Source organism: Bos javanicus, chromosome 19, assembly GCF_032452875.1.
Source record: "Bos javanicus breed banteng chromosome 19, ARS-OSU_banteng_1.0, whole genome shotgun sequence".
Lineage (NCBI taxonomy): Eukaryota > Metazoa > Chordata > Mammalia > Artiodactyla > Bovidae > Bos > Bos javanicus.
In genome coordinates, this window is record NC_083886.1 from 6912281 (window position 1) to 6926654 (window position 14374).

A 14374-nucleotide genomic window follows, 5' to 3' on the forward strand; every position below is an offset into this window, starting at 1 on the left:
GGGTAGAAGTTTGCCTTTCAGGGTTACAGTTAGGGATGAGATGAGTTACCTACAAATACCCAGCTACTGCCTGGCACTGATAGGCACTCAATAAATGTTAGCAAGTATTCTAATCAGTCAGAGATGCTGTGAAAGGGAGAGAATGACTCTGTGCAGTGTGGGGGTAGAATCAAGAGCAAAAGGGATACAGCATGAAAGATAAAAGGTGTCCCAGTGGGATTTTTCACATCCTAAGATTTTTGAGAAGCCATGCCTGCATAAAGCCCTCCACTTACTACACTGGGTTAGGCGTCCTTATAGCTCTTCTCCACATATGGCAGAGCTCTGGAAGTTGATCCAAAGCCACAGTGACCGCCAAGTTTCCATTATGAACAAACCAGCAGGGTGTTCAAGTTTTCTTATAAGTTAGACATAGCCACAAAGGATGGCCTAATGAAATGTTTTTACTGCAGTCAAATGCTCTTCAACGGAGTCCTGGTGAATCTATCAAAAGGAACACAAGGGCTTAAAGATAAGTGTGTTCCTCTTTCTAGTTCCTCTGTCATTTACAACCTGTAACTATCCTAAATGCTCACAAGATGGATAACAAACAGCTTTTAAGAGGTGCAGAACAGTACTCTCAATATGTTAATGTATAGACCACAATATATTACTTATTTGCAGACTTTATTTCTAAGTTCAAGTTGATATATAGAAATGTCTTTGCAAACAAGAAATTACAGGATCATTCATTCTGCAAAGAAAATCAGGGCAGGTCTAGATGTCATCAAGAAAATAACTGTTAAATATCCACTGACATTGTGCAGTTGCTGCGGAAATTACAACGTCTATGCTATACCAAAAGAAAATGCCTGTATTTTTAATTTTTAAATGAATGGAATAGAGGGCAAAATCACATTACAACTGTGATAATAAGGACTGCATAGATTAGTGTCCAGCAAACAATAAGAGTTCAATCAGCTGAGATGGTAGGATCTTAAATAAAGATGTGTTTGTTTTTCATTTCTCTTAATACTGCTAATGTTTGTGCAACAAACAATAACACAAGTTCCTTTTTTTCTTTCTTTTTCGAGAGAAGAACTGAAAGGATAGAAAAGAAATAGAACTCTTTAATCTAACAAAAACCGGTAAATGCACAGAAGACTGCCACGGTTCCCGGAAAACAGGAAGAGCACAGATGTGCAGAGAAGTAAAACCAAATTAAACACACCACATACAGGGTTTTGCCAACCATTGCTGAGCCTGTGTTACATCCTCCCTTGAAGCCCCTCCAGTCCTCATGGCTGACTTCATGTTCTCAAGACAGAACATCACGGTTCCCTTTGCCTTTGGAAGAACTGATATGATGTTCCCATTAGGCGAACATTGCCAGGCATTCAACACACTGAGTGATAAGCAATGTTCAAAAGTTAATCCAAGTCTTCATCCTGATCACTCCAACTCTCCCTGTGCAAATGTCACTCTGGAGAAGAAATGAGACCAGCAGAAGAGGTGAGAGGGTTTCCAGGGATTAAAGCATTGGAAAGAAAAACAAAACAAAAAAACCCCATACTTCAAAATCCTGTAATAAAAAGCAATGCCTAAAAACGCAACAAAAGCCTTAAGAGATTTCATGCATTTTTTTTTTTTTTTCAAATTCTACTGCACACTAAGCTAGCCTGCTCAGGGTGAAGGCCTGGGAGTGGGGATGCTAGCCTGATTCAGACAAAGGGATGGAGAGTTACCACAAACACACGACACGTGAACTTTCACCCACTTACACGAAGGAGCATTAGGGGAAAAAAAAAAAAAAAAGCGCAGAGCTTCCTCTCGAATTATGGCCAGCCTCCATTCATTGCTAGATGGCAGGGACCTGGAGTCAGGATTAAGGCCAAGTTATCTCCCCAGGCTGGCGTTCCCACCGGCTTTCCAGCCAAAGAGCACCCGGCCATCCTTCCGGGGGGCCTCCTCGGTTCCTCGTTTCCTAACCCAGGCGTCTCAACTGCAGGTCTTACCGCCCAGAAGCTAATGCCCCGGCGCGGTGACCCAAAATAGCACACGCTGGGGCTCTAAGCCCGAGAACCCCGCAGGCAAGGCTAAACCGGCGGAGCCTGCCTCAGTTTTCCCCACCGCCACGGCAGTTCAAAGACAAGCGCCGGAAACCCCCAGCACCCCTGCGGGGCAACCTGGCTCGGGTCCGGGCGCCTCGGGGGCCCCCCAAGGCCGGTTAGGGATGCAGGCCAAGGCTGGGGTCGGATGATCCGGGGTCGGAAGATCCGGGGCCGGTGCCCGCGGCCGGCGTTCAGGTCCCCGGAGCAAGCGAGAGGCTGTCCCTGCAGGGCGAAGCTGGGCGGGCAACCGACCCCCCGGGGAAGGCAACCGGGGTCCGAGGGCTGGGGACTGCAGCCCGTAACGAGCAGCGGGGTCCCGGGCCGGCGCGAGACCAGCTCCCGGAGCGGGGCCGCCCGGGGACGGCGGGGCGGGGAGCCCCCGGAGCACGAGAGGAGGACCAGGCGGGGCGCCGGGCCCCACACGGGCGGAGGCTGGTCCGGGACCCGGTGCCGGCGCAGGCGGCGGGCCTGGGGCGCTGCCCTCTCACCGCTGGAATCGACTCTGGAACCGCATCGATGCTCCTGCTCCTCCGCGGGGGCCGCGAGCTCCGTCTCGTCAGCGCCGGCGCCCGGGTGCGCGGCCCGCAGGAGCTGGGGCGGCTCCGGGGGCCGCAGCGGGCCCGGCGGACCGCTGGACCGGGCAGGGGAGACGGGGCCGGGCCGGGGGTCGGGACCGGGCCAGAGCCAGACCGGGCGCCTGGGGGCGGGAGGGCGGCCCTTAAACGGCCCGGCCGCCTCCCGCCACCTCCCGCCGCCCGGCCCTGCCGCCCCCGGCAGGGAGGCCCCGCCCCACCCGGCGCCCAGACCCGCCCCCCGCTGCCCGCGCCCCGCCCGCCTGCGTGCTCCCGCGGCCGCCCGCGCGTCACCGCGCCCGGGGGCCAATCAGCGCACGAGCGGAGCCGCGGCCGCGCTGCCATTCATTCCCGCTGGGGCAGGAGAGGGACGGGGCCTCCCGGCCGGGGGCGGGGCTACAGAAGGGGCGTGGTCTCCCGGCGGGGCGGGAGACAGAGGGCGGTTCACGGCTCGAGGGGTGGAGTTGGAGCGAGAAGATAGAAGGGCCCGATGACAGGAAGAAAAATGGTAAAGGAGGATGTGAGGCACGGCTCTTGAAAGCGACTGTGGTGAAAACAGCAACAAACAAAGGACCTCTGTCTGTGTCCTAGTCCTGACTCTGTGTCTTTCGTTCTTCAGCATTCCTTTCTTCATCCCTCCGTTCGTTTATTCCTTCATCATTTTCAAGGTCAGCTACCCCTGAGGCTGTTATGCGAGGTTCTGGGGTAGATTTTTAAAATCTTTCCTCGCCTGTCATGTAGGGATGCTTACATGTAATCCTTTCATTTATTTGCTTAATCCAAGCAACTTCTAAATAAACCAAAAAGTAGATTTGAATCAGGGTCCTGTGGGAAAAATATAAACTCAGAGGGCTTCCTGTAAGAGGTTCAAAGAATATTTAATGAATGATGATTTTTTTTGGGGGGGGGTAGAGTTCTTGGGATGAACTAAGCTATGTACAACTTTTAATCATCTTCAAAGGCCTCAATGATAGTTTGTTTTTCAATTTTTATATATTTGTTTATTTAGTGCTGGGTCTTCATTGAGTGCAGGCTTTGTCTCGTTGCCCTGAGTGGGGGCTACTCTAGTTGTGGTGTGAGGTTTTCTCATGTTGGGGAGCGTGGGCTCTAGGGTACATGAGCTCCAGTAGTTTCTGCCCGTAGGCTCAGTACTTGTGGCGCCTGGGCTTAGTTGCTCCGTGACATGTGGGAACTGACACGGATCAGGGATGGAACTCGTGTATCTTGCATTGACAAGCGAATTCTTACCATTGAACCACCAGGGAAGTCCCTGGTTTTATTTTTTCTTTTTTAATTTTAATTTTTTTCCCAGCTGCATCACATGGCCTGTGGGATTCTTGTTCCCCAGCTTGGGATCAAACCTGTGCCCTGCAGTGGAAGCCAGGAGTCCCAAACCACCGGGCCTCTAGGGAAGTCCCAAATGGCTGATTTCTTGATTCCTTCCCTTGATATGGCTCCTTCCAGGTATCCTGTCCACACCATCACTGACACCCCAAACTTCAGGCTCTCAAGCGGACAGTAGGTCAGCCTACTGGAAGTGTTTAGTCGACATGCAGTGGGAACATTGGAAAGCTGAGAAGTAGTTCACCCAAAATTCTGGTTTCTTTTCCTTTAGCACCTTCCAAGTTGGCTGGATCTAGAAGGGTGCTTTCCATGGTTATTTCCATCAGTTTCCCAGGAGATAAGCATTATCTTACTCATTTCACAGATAAGGAGGCTGAGAAGTTTAGAATCTTACCAAAGGCTAGGATTTGCTCCTAGCTTTGTCTAACATTAAAGCCTGAGATCCTTTCAGCCCCAAACTGCCTCTCCCTAGGTTGTAAAGTTGTATATTTCTTTAATTTTTTTTTCTAAAAGTCAGAAAAATGACCATGGATTGAAGGTTTACTAAACTGCTCTGTCCAGCCACTGGGTTAAATGAATTGGTGGGGGAGGGAAAGGTCACAAAGGAAATAACTGATAAAAACAGATTTAAAAAATAATGATATGAAGTAACATAGGAAGGATTGAAAACAATGAACCAGCAGATGCTAGGTCACATCCTAGCAATGGTTTAGGAATGTGCAGGAGACTGAGACGCTAAGTGTGGTGAGGCTAATTAGGAAATGGGACACATGAGAGAAGGAAGTCTGGAGATGCATTTTTAAAGAGATGATGGGCATGACTTGGCACACATCCTTTCGTAAAGTATAATAGCTTGGAAAACATAGGAGATGTGATCAGTATGGGGAAAACTTGTGAATGGCCACCTAGGTTTAGAAACATCATTATGAATGGCATTTACCAAGGTGGGGGAAAATGAGTGAGATAAAAATTAGATCAAATCAGAATAAAATATCTTGACCTATTTTGTCTCTTCCACGGAAATATTGTAGGAATATAATACACAGGAATATTTAACAAACTAAAAATGGCTTGTGTAAATAATATGATCACAAATTAAAATCAACCTCATTCTTAGTGACTCTCCCAAGTGAAAGCAATTCTCGAAAGATAAAAATAAAAACCATGAAAGAGTTTAGAATTGAACACCGCCCCTCCTCCCTTTTGTACTGAGGTGTCCATTTGAATCTTTGTTGTTGTTGTTTTCATCTTTTTGAGGAGAAATCTTGAGTATGTTTTCAGAAAAGAGGTACTACATTCAACTTAGAGATTAGCATTTTTAAGTGAAATAAAATGGAGTTTTTCACATTAGCAGGATGTGACATTTTTGTTGAGCTCAGAAATATACTAGTTCTTCTTTCTGCAAAACAGCAGACAATTATTTGCATAGCCTCTGCCTGGAAAAAAGGATGTGCAAAGGAGCAGATGCCAGCTGCAGAGGAATCTCTTGGGAGAACACCTGTCCTGCTTGCTGAGGGCCACAGAGTTCCTGACCGGATGCTGACCATACTAGGAAGTACCTGAAACCTAGTCCTTCAGCTGCCATCATCCAATCCGAAAGTAGCAGCTCTGCTGCAGACTGTGGCCTCAGATGACCAAGGAGGTTGCCTGAACTCCTAATTGCAAATCGTATTCTATGACTGGCTTTCAGTGTGTCTCTTTACAAATATGACAATGTAAAGCAGTTATTAAAATGTAAATGCTCCCATCCTTTTTTCCCTTTCCTGAAGACAGGAATGCTATCTTAGTCTTAGTTCTTAGGGTTTTGCCCACATTTCCTTATTGTCTTCGTCCCTACTCCAAGCTGCATATGTTGAAATCCTAATGCTCAATGTGATGGTATTAGTGGGGTGATGGGAGAAGGGGTGAGAGGTGATTAGGTCAACCACCACCCTTATGAATGAGTTTAATACCTTCATAAAAGAGCCATGAGAGAGATCTCTGGCCCCCTTTCATCATGTGAAGACCCAAGTCAGCAGTCTTCAACCCAGAAGAGGGTTTTCATCAGACCCTGATCATTCTGGCAGTCTGATCTTGGACTTCTAGATTCCAGAACCATAAAAATAAATGTCTGTGGTTGATAAGCCACCCAGTCTTTTTTTTTTTTTCTTAATAGCTCAAGTAGACTAAAACCTGACCTTCAAGGAATACCTGTCTCTTTCATGTTCAGTTCCTAGACCTTCACAATGAAAACAGCTGGAGAGAACAATGGGAAGAAAGATCTAGAGAGAAAAAAGAGGCCTTGGCAGAGAGGCTATATTGGTTTACAAGATGGAAATGAGTGAGAGAAAAACTTTCCATAATCTGGGGGATATTGACCGTTATTGACCCTTGTGCCTTCAGTCAAGTAAATCTTGGACTCTGTTGACCTAACTCCCAATTCTGTGCTGAATTCCCCTCTGCTGAAGGCATGAATATGAATATATTAACATCTGCCCTTAGCTTAAGACTTTCCCAATTTTGCTGTTCTTGGAAACACTGCTTTGGGAAAGATCCACAGTATTTTCATTGCTTGCTGTAAGTAATCAATCCTTCCTTCTCCTGCTCTTTGGCTTGTCTGTGTCTTTTGGCCCCACACCAAGGTGAACTCAATTTTCCAATAACAAGTTTTGACCCAGATGGGATATCTCACCTAACCTCTTTGGCTTCCTCCAGCTCCGAATATGCTACGAAGTGGGCTGCGGTAGCTCACCTGGGTGAATCTGTCTGTGTTGCTGGGGGACTGTGGGGAAGGGCGTAGGAGAATCCCTCTTGGCACCTGATTGTCAAGTCTGTGCACAGCAGACACTGTGGACATCTTGATTTAAGGAGTTGCTTTGGAGAGGTGAGTGACATTTATTCCACAAGTTAGCTTCAAAGCTCTGTCCCCATCTCAAGGTGGGAGAATGAATGATTCAGGAACTGAATAAGTAATCAGATTTGCTCTGGTTGTCTTGGAGAGTCTGAGAGATCTGAGAGGTTGTAAGACATCCCTGCCCTCTGAGTCCTGGAGGCTGATCAAGGATGCCTGATTGCGAAACCCTTCAATGACACAATCTGTATTTCTCTTGGTTTAGACCCTCATTAGGGGGCTTTGATAACTTAAATTATTTCTAGAGGAGTGCCAGCTTGGTATACCTGAACAACCTGCATATACACTTAAAAATCTTTTTTAACTTTTTTTTTTGTATTGAAGTATAGTCAATTATGGAAAATTCAACTGTGGGAAATTCTGAAAGAGATGGGAATACCAGACCACCTGACCTGCCTCTTGAGAAATCTGTATGCAGGTCAGGAAGCAACAGTTAGAACTGGACATGGAACAACAGACTGGTTCCAAATAGGAAAAGGAGTACGTCAAGGCTGTATATTATCACCCTGCTTATTTAACTTCTATGCAGAGTACATCATGAGAAACGCTGGGCTGGAAGAGGCACAAGCTGAAATGAAGATTGCCAGGAGAAATATCAATAACTTCAGATATGCAGATGATACCACCCTTATGGCAGAAAGTGAAGAGGAACTAAAGAGCCTCTTGATGAAGGTGAAAGTCGAGAGTGAAAAAGTTGGCTTACAGCTCAACGTTCAGAAAACTAAGATCATGGCATCTGGTCCCATCACTTCATGGGAAATAGATGGGGAAACAGGGGAAACAGTGTCAGACTTTATTTTTGGGGGCTCCAAAATCACTGCAGATGGTGATTGCAGCCATGAAATTAAAAGACACTTACTCCTTGGAAGGAAAGTTATGACCACCCTAGGTAGCATATTAAAAAGCAGAGACATTACTTTGCCAACAAAGGTCCGTCTAGTCAAGGCTATGGTTTTTCCAGTGGTCATGTATGGATGTGAGAGTTGGACTGTGAAGAAAGCTGAGCACCGAAGAATTGATGCTTCTGAACTGTGGTGTTGGAGAAGACTCTTGAGAGTCCCTTGGACTGCAAGGAGATCCAGTCAGTCCATCCTAAAAGAGATCAGTCCCGGGTGTTCTTTGGAAGGACTGATGCTGAAGCTGAAACTCCAATACTTTGGCCACCTGATGCGAAGAGCTGACTCATTTGAAAAGACTCTGATGCTGCAGGGGGTTGGGGGCAGGAGGAAAAGGGGATGACAGAGGATGAGATGGCTGGATGGCATCACCGACTCAATGGACATGAGTTTGAGTGAACTCTGGGAGTTGGTGATGGACAGGGGGGCCTGGTGTGCTGCAGTTCATGGGGTTGCAAAGAGTCTGACGTGACTGAGCGACTGAACTGAACTGAACTGAATGTTTCTGCAAAAAGTGTTTTGTCTTCAAGAAGATTCACAGGAAGGACTTTTTGACAATTACTTGTTTCTGATAAATTTCAGATCATACTGCTGAACTGGATAATAAATTAAAGAATCTTAATGAAAACCCCAATGACTTCATAAAACTATTAAGAGAAAGGATTAGTTACCTTATGAAAAGTTTCAGCACAGCTAACTTAAAAAAGCCTACATGGTCCATTCAGTTCAGTTCAGTTCAGTTGCTCAGTTGTGTCCAGTTCTTTGCGACTCCATGAATCGCAGCATCCCAGGCTTCCCTGTCCATCACCAGGTCCCGGAGTTCACTCAGACTCATGTCCATTGAGTCAGTGGTGCCATCCAGCCATCTCAACCTCTGTCATCCCCTTTTCCTCCTGCCCTCAATCCCTCCCAGCATCAGAGTCTTTTCCAATGAGTCAACTCTTCGCATGAGGTGGCTGAAGTACTGGAGTTTCAGCTTCAGCATCAGTCCTTCCAAAGAACTCCCAGGACTGATCTTTAGAATGGACTATTAACCAGACTTAATTTTGCAAGCAAATTAGTTTTAATTTGGCTATACTTGTTAGAAATGAGGGTGATTTTAGGAAGAAAAAGATTATGTTTCAGGGGATATTAAATTCTAGTTTTGTTAACTACGGTCTGTATTTACTGCCTAAAACTCACTTTCCAGATAGTTCCTTGCTGCTATGTTATAGTACTGTAAAGTTTAATGGAATTATTAAAGTGACCCTTTTCAGAAGGGCCTCTGCATTGGACTGGTCTATACAAAGGCTGGTGACCCTAGAGGACATCCGCACCAGGAGTGGAAAAGACCACAGCAGTGATAGACAGCTGACCTGGGAATCTGGACCAGGACCAAGACCCCTCCTACTCATTTAATTGAGGTCTTTACCAAATGTTTGTCTCATTATCAACTCTGGAATTTCCCTCAATGTTTAGGATGGAAAGGAAATTCTCTAGTGTAATTGTCACAGAATGTAACTACTCATGGTCTGTATTACGGCTTGCTTTAAGTCTACTGCTAAAAGCACATGTACAGACTTTCTGTGACAGTTCAGTATAATTGATAACATGTATAGTTTATAACATTTTCCTCCATTAACATAACTATAAGCTTGTTCTTAGAGTTCAAAACTCTAAGAGTTCAAAACTCTGATTAGTTTTCCCCAAATGTGGATGACTAGGCAAATATATGAGCAAAAAGGAGGCCTTGCATCGTTTGAAATGATGGAGTTATGACAGGCAGCAAGCACCCTTGCATGTAGGGACAAATATTTTGATCTATCGAAATATTTGCAATCAAAAGATAGAAATTTTCCAACTGAGGAGGTTATTGTGACCAGCACATGATTTGAATCATACTTGACGCTGACTAGAGTGGTCAGTTTTGTGACCTATAAACATGCATTGTACATCTGTTTGGCTGTTGAGGAGGGGAATACATTTCAAAATAAAAAAATAGAGGACGTTGTCACTCACATAGATGTTTTAAGGAATTTTACCCTGTAAGCCCTAAAAGATAGTAATCAAGATGCCAATCTGCTGAACTCAAATGTTTCTATGATTAAAAAAAAAATATGGTCCCACGAAAACACATGGCCCTTGATATTTTAACAGTCTCTCAAGAAAGAACACATGTTATTATATAATACATATCAAATGCTACTTTTTTGTACCTGATGAGACTTTTAATGTGATTCAACTTATGATATATATAAAAAATCAACTCTCATCTCTGAATTATTCCCTTCCTGTATTTAGTTGCTCAGTTGTATCTGACTCTTTGTGACCGTATGGACTGTAGCTCACCAGGCTCCCCTATCCATGAAATTTTCCAGGCAAGAATACTGGAGTGGCTTGCCGTTTCTTCCTCCAGAAGATCCTCCCAACGCAGGGATCAAACCCAGGACTCCTGCATTGCAGGCAGATTCTTTACCATCTGAGCTATTTGGGAAACCCCTTCCTAGGTTAGGGGAAATATTAGAAAACTAGTCTGACTTAGGGGAGTCTTGGCTCATATTTCTACATTGCAAAGTTTCTGTTAATTGTTTCTCTTGCTATGCCTCTCCTATACATGCTACAATAATCCTATTCAAATGAGGTGCAAATGCTACTTCAGTTCAGTTCAGTCACTCAGTCGTGTCCGACTCTTTGCGACCCCATGAACCACAGCACGCCAGGCCTCCCTGTCCATCACCAACTCCCGGAGTCCACCCAAACCCATGTCCATTGAGTTGGTGATGCCATCCAACCATCTCATCCTCTGTTGTCCCCTTCTCCTCCTGCCCTCAATCTTTCCCAGCATCAGGGTCTTTTCAAATGAGTCAGCTCTTCGCATCAGGTGGCCAAAGTACTGGAGTTTCAGGCTCAGCATCAGTCCTTCCAATAACACCCAGGACTGGTCTCCTTTAGGATGGACTCGTTGGACCTCCTTGCAGTCCAAGGAACTCTCAAGAGTCTTCTCCAACACCACAGCTCAAAAGCATCAATTCTTTGGCGCTCAGCTTTCTTCACAGTCCAACTCTCACATCCATACATGACCACTGGAAAAACCATAGCCTTGACTAGACGGACCTTTATTGGCAAAGTAATGTCTCTGCTTTTGAATATGCTGTCTACATTGGTCATAACTTTCCTTCCAAGAAGTAAGCATCTTTTAATTTCATGGCTACTTCATGAATGCTACTTCAGTGGACTCCAAAACTTATCTAGCTTGAGCAGCAAGAGTTTCACTCATCTAACTAGGGATTCTACAATACCTGTTCTCAGTGGGAAGCAGTTACAGAAGACTGACCTTAGGCCCTGTACTGCTTGAGATTGAAGAGTGAAGTATCTCAAGGGGGGATTTTGTAAGCAGATAGGGTACAGGGTCTTTTGGCTTGATACCCACCAAGAGGTGAACTCGATTTGGGGGTAACAGAGACAGCACAGCATATGCAAAAGCATGATATGTTTTAAGAGCTGCAATTCCACATGCTTTAGGTCAAAGGCATTTGTGGAGAACTGTCATAGATGAAGATGGAGTCATAAGAAGGGTTCAGATTAAACAAAGGACTGATGTGCTAGACCAAGGAGATTTGGTGTTTTTTCTGAAAGCAGTAGAGACCTGTTTAAAAAGTTTGAACACACAAATGAAGTGATCAGTTATATACGATGAAATTTGTTTGGAGAACTGGAGGGGTGTGGACAAGACTGTTGGTATATCAGTTCTATCCAGTGTAACTTTCAATGATGACAGAAATGTTCTATATCTATGCTGTCCAATATCATGGTATGTAGCCACTTACACTACTGAGCACTTGAAATGTGGCTAGTGTATCTGAAAAACTGAATTTTGCCAATACTTAATTTTACTAAATTTAAATGTAAATGGCCACACGTGGTCAGTGGCTACCATATTGGGCATCACTATTCTATATCATTTCCTTTTTGTCTGTCCTAAGAGAGACCGAGTTTTTCAGCTGGGCACATGGTTGCACAAAATAAAGATGCCTTATAGCTAAGTGCGGGCCATATGACTACATTCTGGGTAAAGAGATATGTGAGCTGAAGTGCAGTTGCTGGATGGTGGATGAAGGACTTCTCCCGCACCCAGGTCCCTTTCTCCACAGACTGAACTGCAGTGTAGGGGAGTATGCGGCAGAGCAGGGCAGAAAGATAGACAGAACTGGGCCTCCTTGGTCCAGAGTTGTCATGACAGCCAGACTTTTGAGCAACAGAGAAATAAAGTTCTGTCTTGTTTATACCACTCTAATTCTGGCCTTCTCTCACATGCAAGCTATTCTAATGGTTACTGTGAATAAAGCTGGAAATGGAGTGAGCAGGTGAAACATGATTAGAATAATCCAGCCAAGAAGTGATGCAGGCCAGAAGTAGAGTAAAGCCATCGGGAGGCAGAGAAAGGAGCTCATCTGAGAAGGATAAAAGGACTCTTTATACAAAGCCTGAATCTGTGAAAACTCAAGGAGGAATAGTTCCATCCATGACTGCTTCTGTGAGCATCAAGTTAAACTCACAATTCAGTACCATTTAAAAGTAGAAATCTAAAGAGTAAAGAGAAACAAAAATAGAACATATGCTCTTCTCCACATTCAGCTCAGGATGGTAGCAATACAGATAAAATTAAATCAGTGTAGTACCCTTACCTATTCAGAAACTTGAGAAATCTTTGTATTTGGATTAAGTTACTGAGAGCCAACTTACAGTAAAAATCCTAGAATAATTTAAATATCTGTCTTTTGTGCCTATATGTCACCAACTTCATGTCAACAAAAAACATTGATGGCAAGTGTTAAAAGATGTATTAATGAAAAAATAAGATTAATTAAAAAAATAAAATGCAGCATGTCCATTGCTTGCCAACAGTTTCTTAAGACAATGATATTTTAAGCAAATTAAGCAAGTTTTCTATTCTCTTTTTTACACTAAACCTTTGCATCAAAAGCTGTTTCTGCACATTGTAAAAAAAAGTTCTGGTTGAATACAGTTTGATTAGGAAAGATCTTATAGTATTTTGAATGAAAAAAGGAACTGTCACCCTTACTGTGCAGGTCAAGCGGCCGGGCCCAAACCTGTTTTCAGTCATATAGACTAACTGTGTTTTATGAACAAGATGACACAAAGGCCCTCAACAAACCAAAACTGACCAGCTGGATCCAAGATAGTGACTAACAGTCACCACTTTCATTGCCTTGATTTATGTCTCTGTTTCAAGAGTACTTGATGTCCGGCAGAGCTGCTTTGGAGCTATACTTTGAGAGATACATGCTTTGAGAGGTATACAATAGTCAACGGCTTCACACTGGCTCTGGTTTGACCACAGGAAAGAGCCTGTTCAGGTGAAACCTGGAAGTGCTTGAAAGTTACCTTTGCTTCACTGCCATGCTAAGATATCCACCCAAAGCAGTAGATTTGTGCTCTGCTGGGCACAATTTGTGCCATGTGCAAGGGAGTCTGAGGGCCTGCACGTGCCATCTGTTTCTGGAAATCCCTGTCCTCCCCAGTTTCTGATGATGCTCCTGCCTCTTGTCCCTTGTAAGTTCCCTACTTTCCTCCCTTCGGAACCATGAGTGCCTCTCCTACATTCTCTGGCCACTGAGTAAAAGCCTGTCTGGCTTGTGCCAAACTCAGTTTTGTTACTGACAATGTGAATATAAGCAGGAAACTATTCCCTGACTGAGGCAGGTGACTTTGGTTCAGATAGGCTTGGGGGTGTTTTTCTGAAAGCTATTCCTCTTTCTCTTTTTTTGTGGGGGTGGGCGGTGCTGTGCTGAGAGACTCGTGGGACTTTAGTTCCCCAACCAGGGACTGAACCTGAGCCCTCTGAAGTGAGCGCACAGAGTCTAACCACTGGACTGCCAAGAAATTCCCCTAAAAGCTCTTCCTTTGAAATGGAATCAAGGGCCTATGTCTCCCAGTCTTGGTGGGAAGATAGATTCCTTGCTTTAGAAACTGCCAGCTACCCAACACAGCTGGCTGCTAGATTTACACTAACTAACCTTTTGTGCAAAAAAGCAAAATGGCTATATGGGGAGGCCTTACAAATAGCTTTGAAAAGAAGAGAAGTGAAAAGCAAAGGAGAAAAGGAAAGATATAAGCATCTGAATGCAGAGTTCCAAAGAATAGCAAGAAGAGATAAGAAAGCCTTCCTCAGCTATCAATGCAAAGAAATAGAGGAAAACAACAGAATGGGAAAGACTAGAGATCTCTTCAAGAAAATTAGAGATACCAAGGGAACATTTCATGCAAAGATGGGCTCAATAAAGGACAGAAATGTATGGACCTAACAGAAGCAGAAGATATTAAGAAGAGGTGGCAAGAATACACAGAAGAACTGTACAAAAAAGATCTTCATGACCCAGATAATCACGATGGTGTGATCGCTCACCTAGAGCCAGATATCCTGGAATGTGAAGTCAAGTGGGCCTTAGAAAGCATCACTATGAACAAAGCTAGTGGAGGTGATGGAATTCCAGTGGAGCTATTTCAAATCCTGAAAGATGATGCTGTGAAAGTGCTGCACTCAATATGCCAGCAAATTTGAGAATCCCTTGGACTGCAAGG

The 14374-nt window shown here is 44.6% G+C and overlaps 1 protein-coding gene across 11 annotated transcripts in view; it reads right to left on the minus strand.

The window, feature by feature from the left end:
• The window catches only part of MMD (monocyte to macrophage differentiation associated), an 80453-nt gene extending 77590 nt beyond the window's left edge, over window positions 1-2863 (minus strand). For 2 of the 11 annotated variants that reach the window (XR_009731179.1, XR_009731178.1), the window contains exon 1: window positions 2579-2725. Coding sequence is in view for 7 of the 11 variants with exons in the window: in XM_061390015.1 (XP_061245999.1) it covers window positions 2579-2604 (26 nt within the window). In the remaining 4 variants the exon portion in view is untranslated. Of the gene's footprint in view, window positions 1-1217; window positions 2429-2578 lie in introns of those variants that run through there. The other 9 variants (XR_009731177.1, XR_009731176.1, XM_061390015.1 and 6 more) reach the window with 8 other exon arrangements.
• Window positions 2864-14374: the final 11511 nt, after the last annotated feature.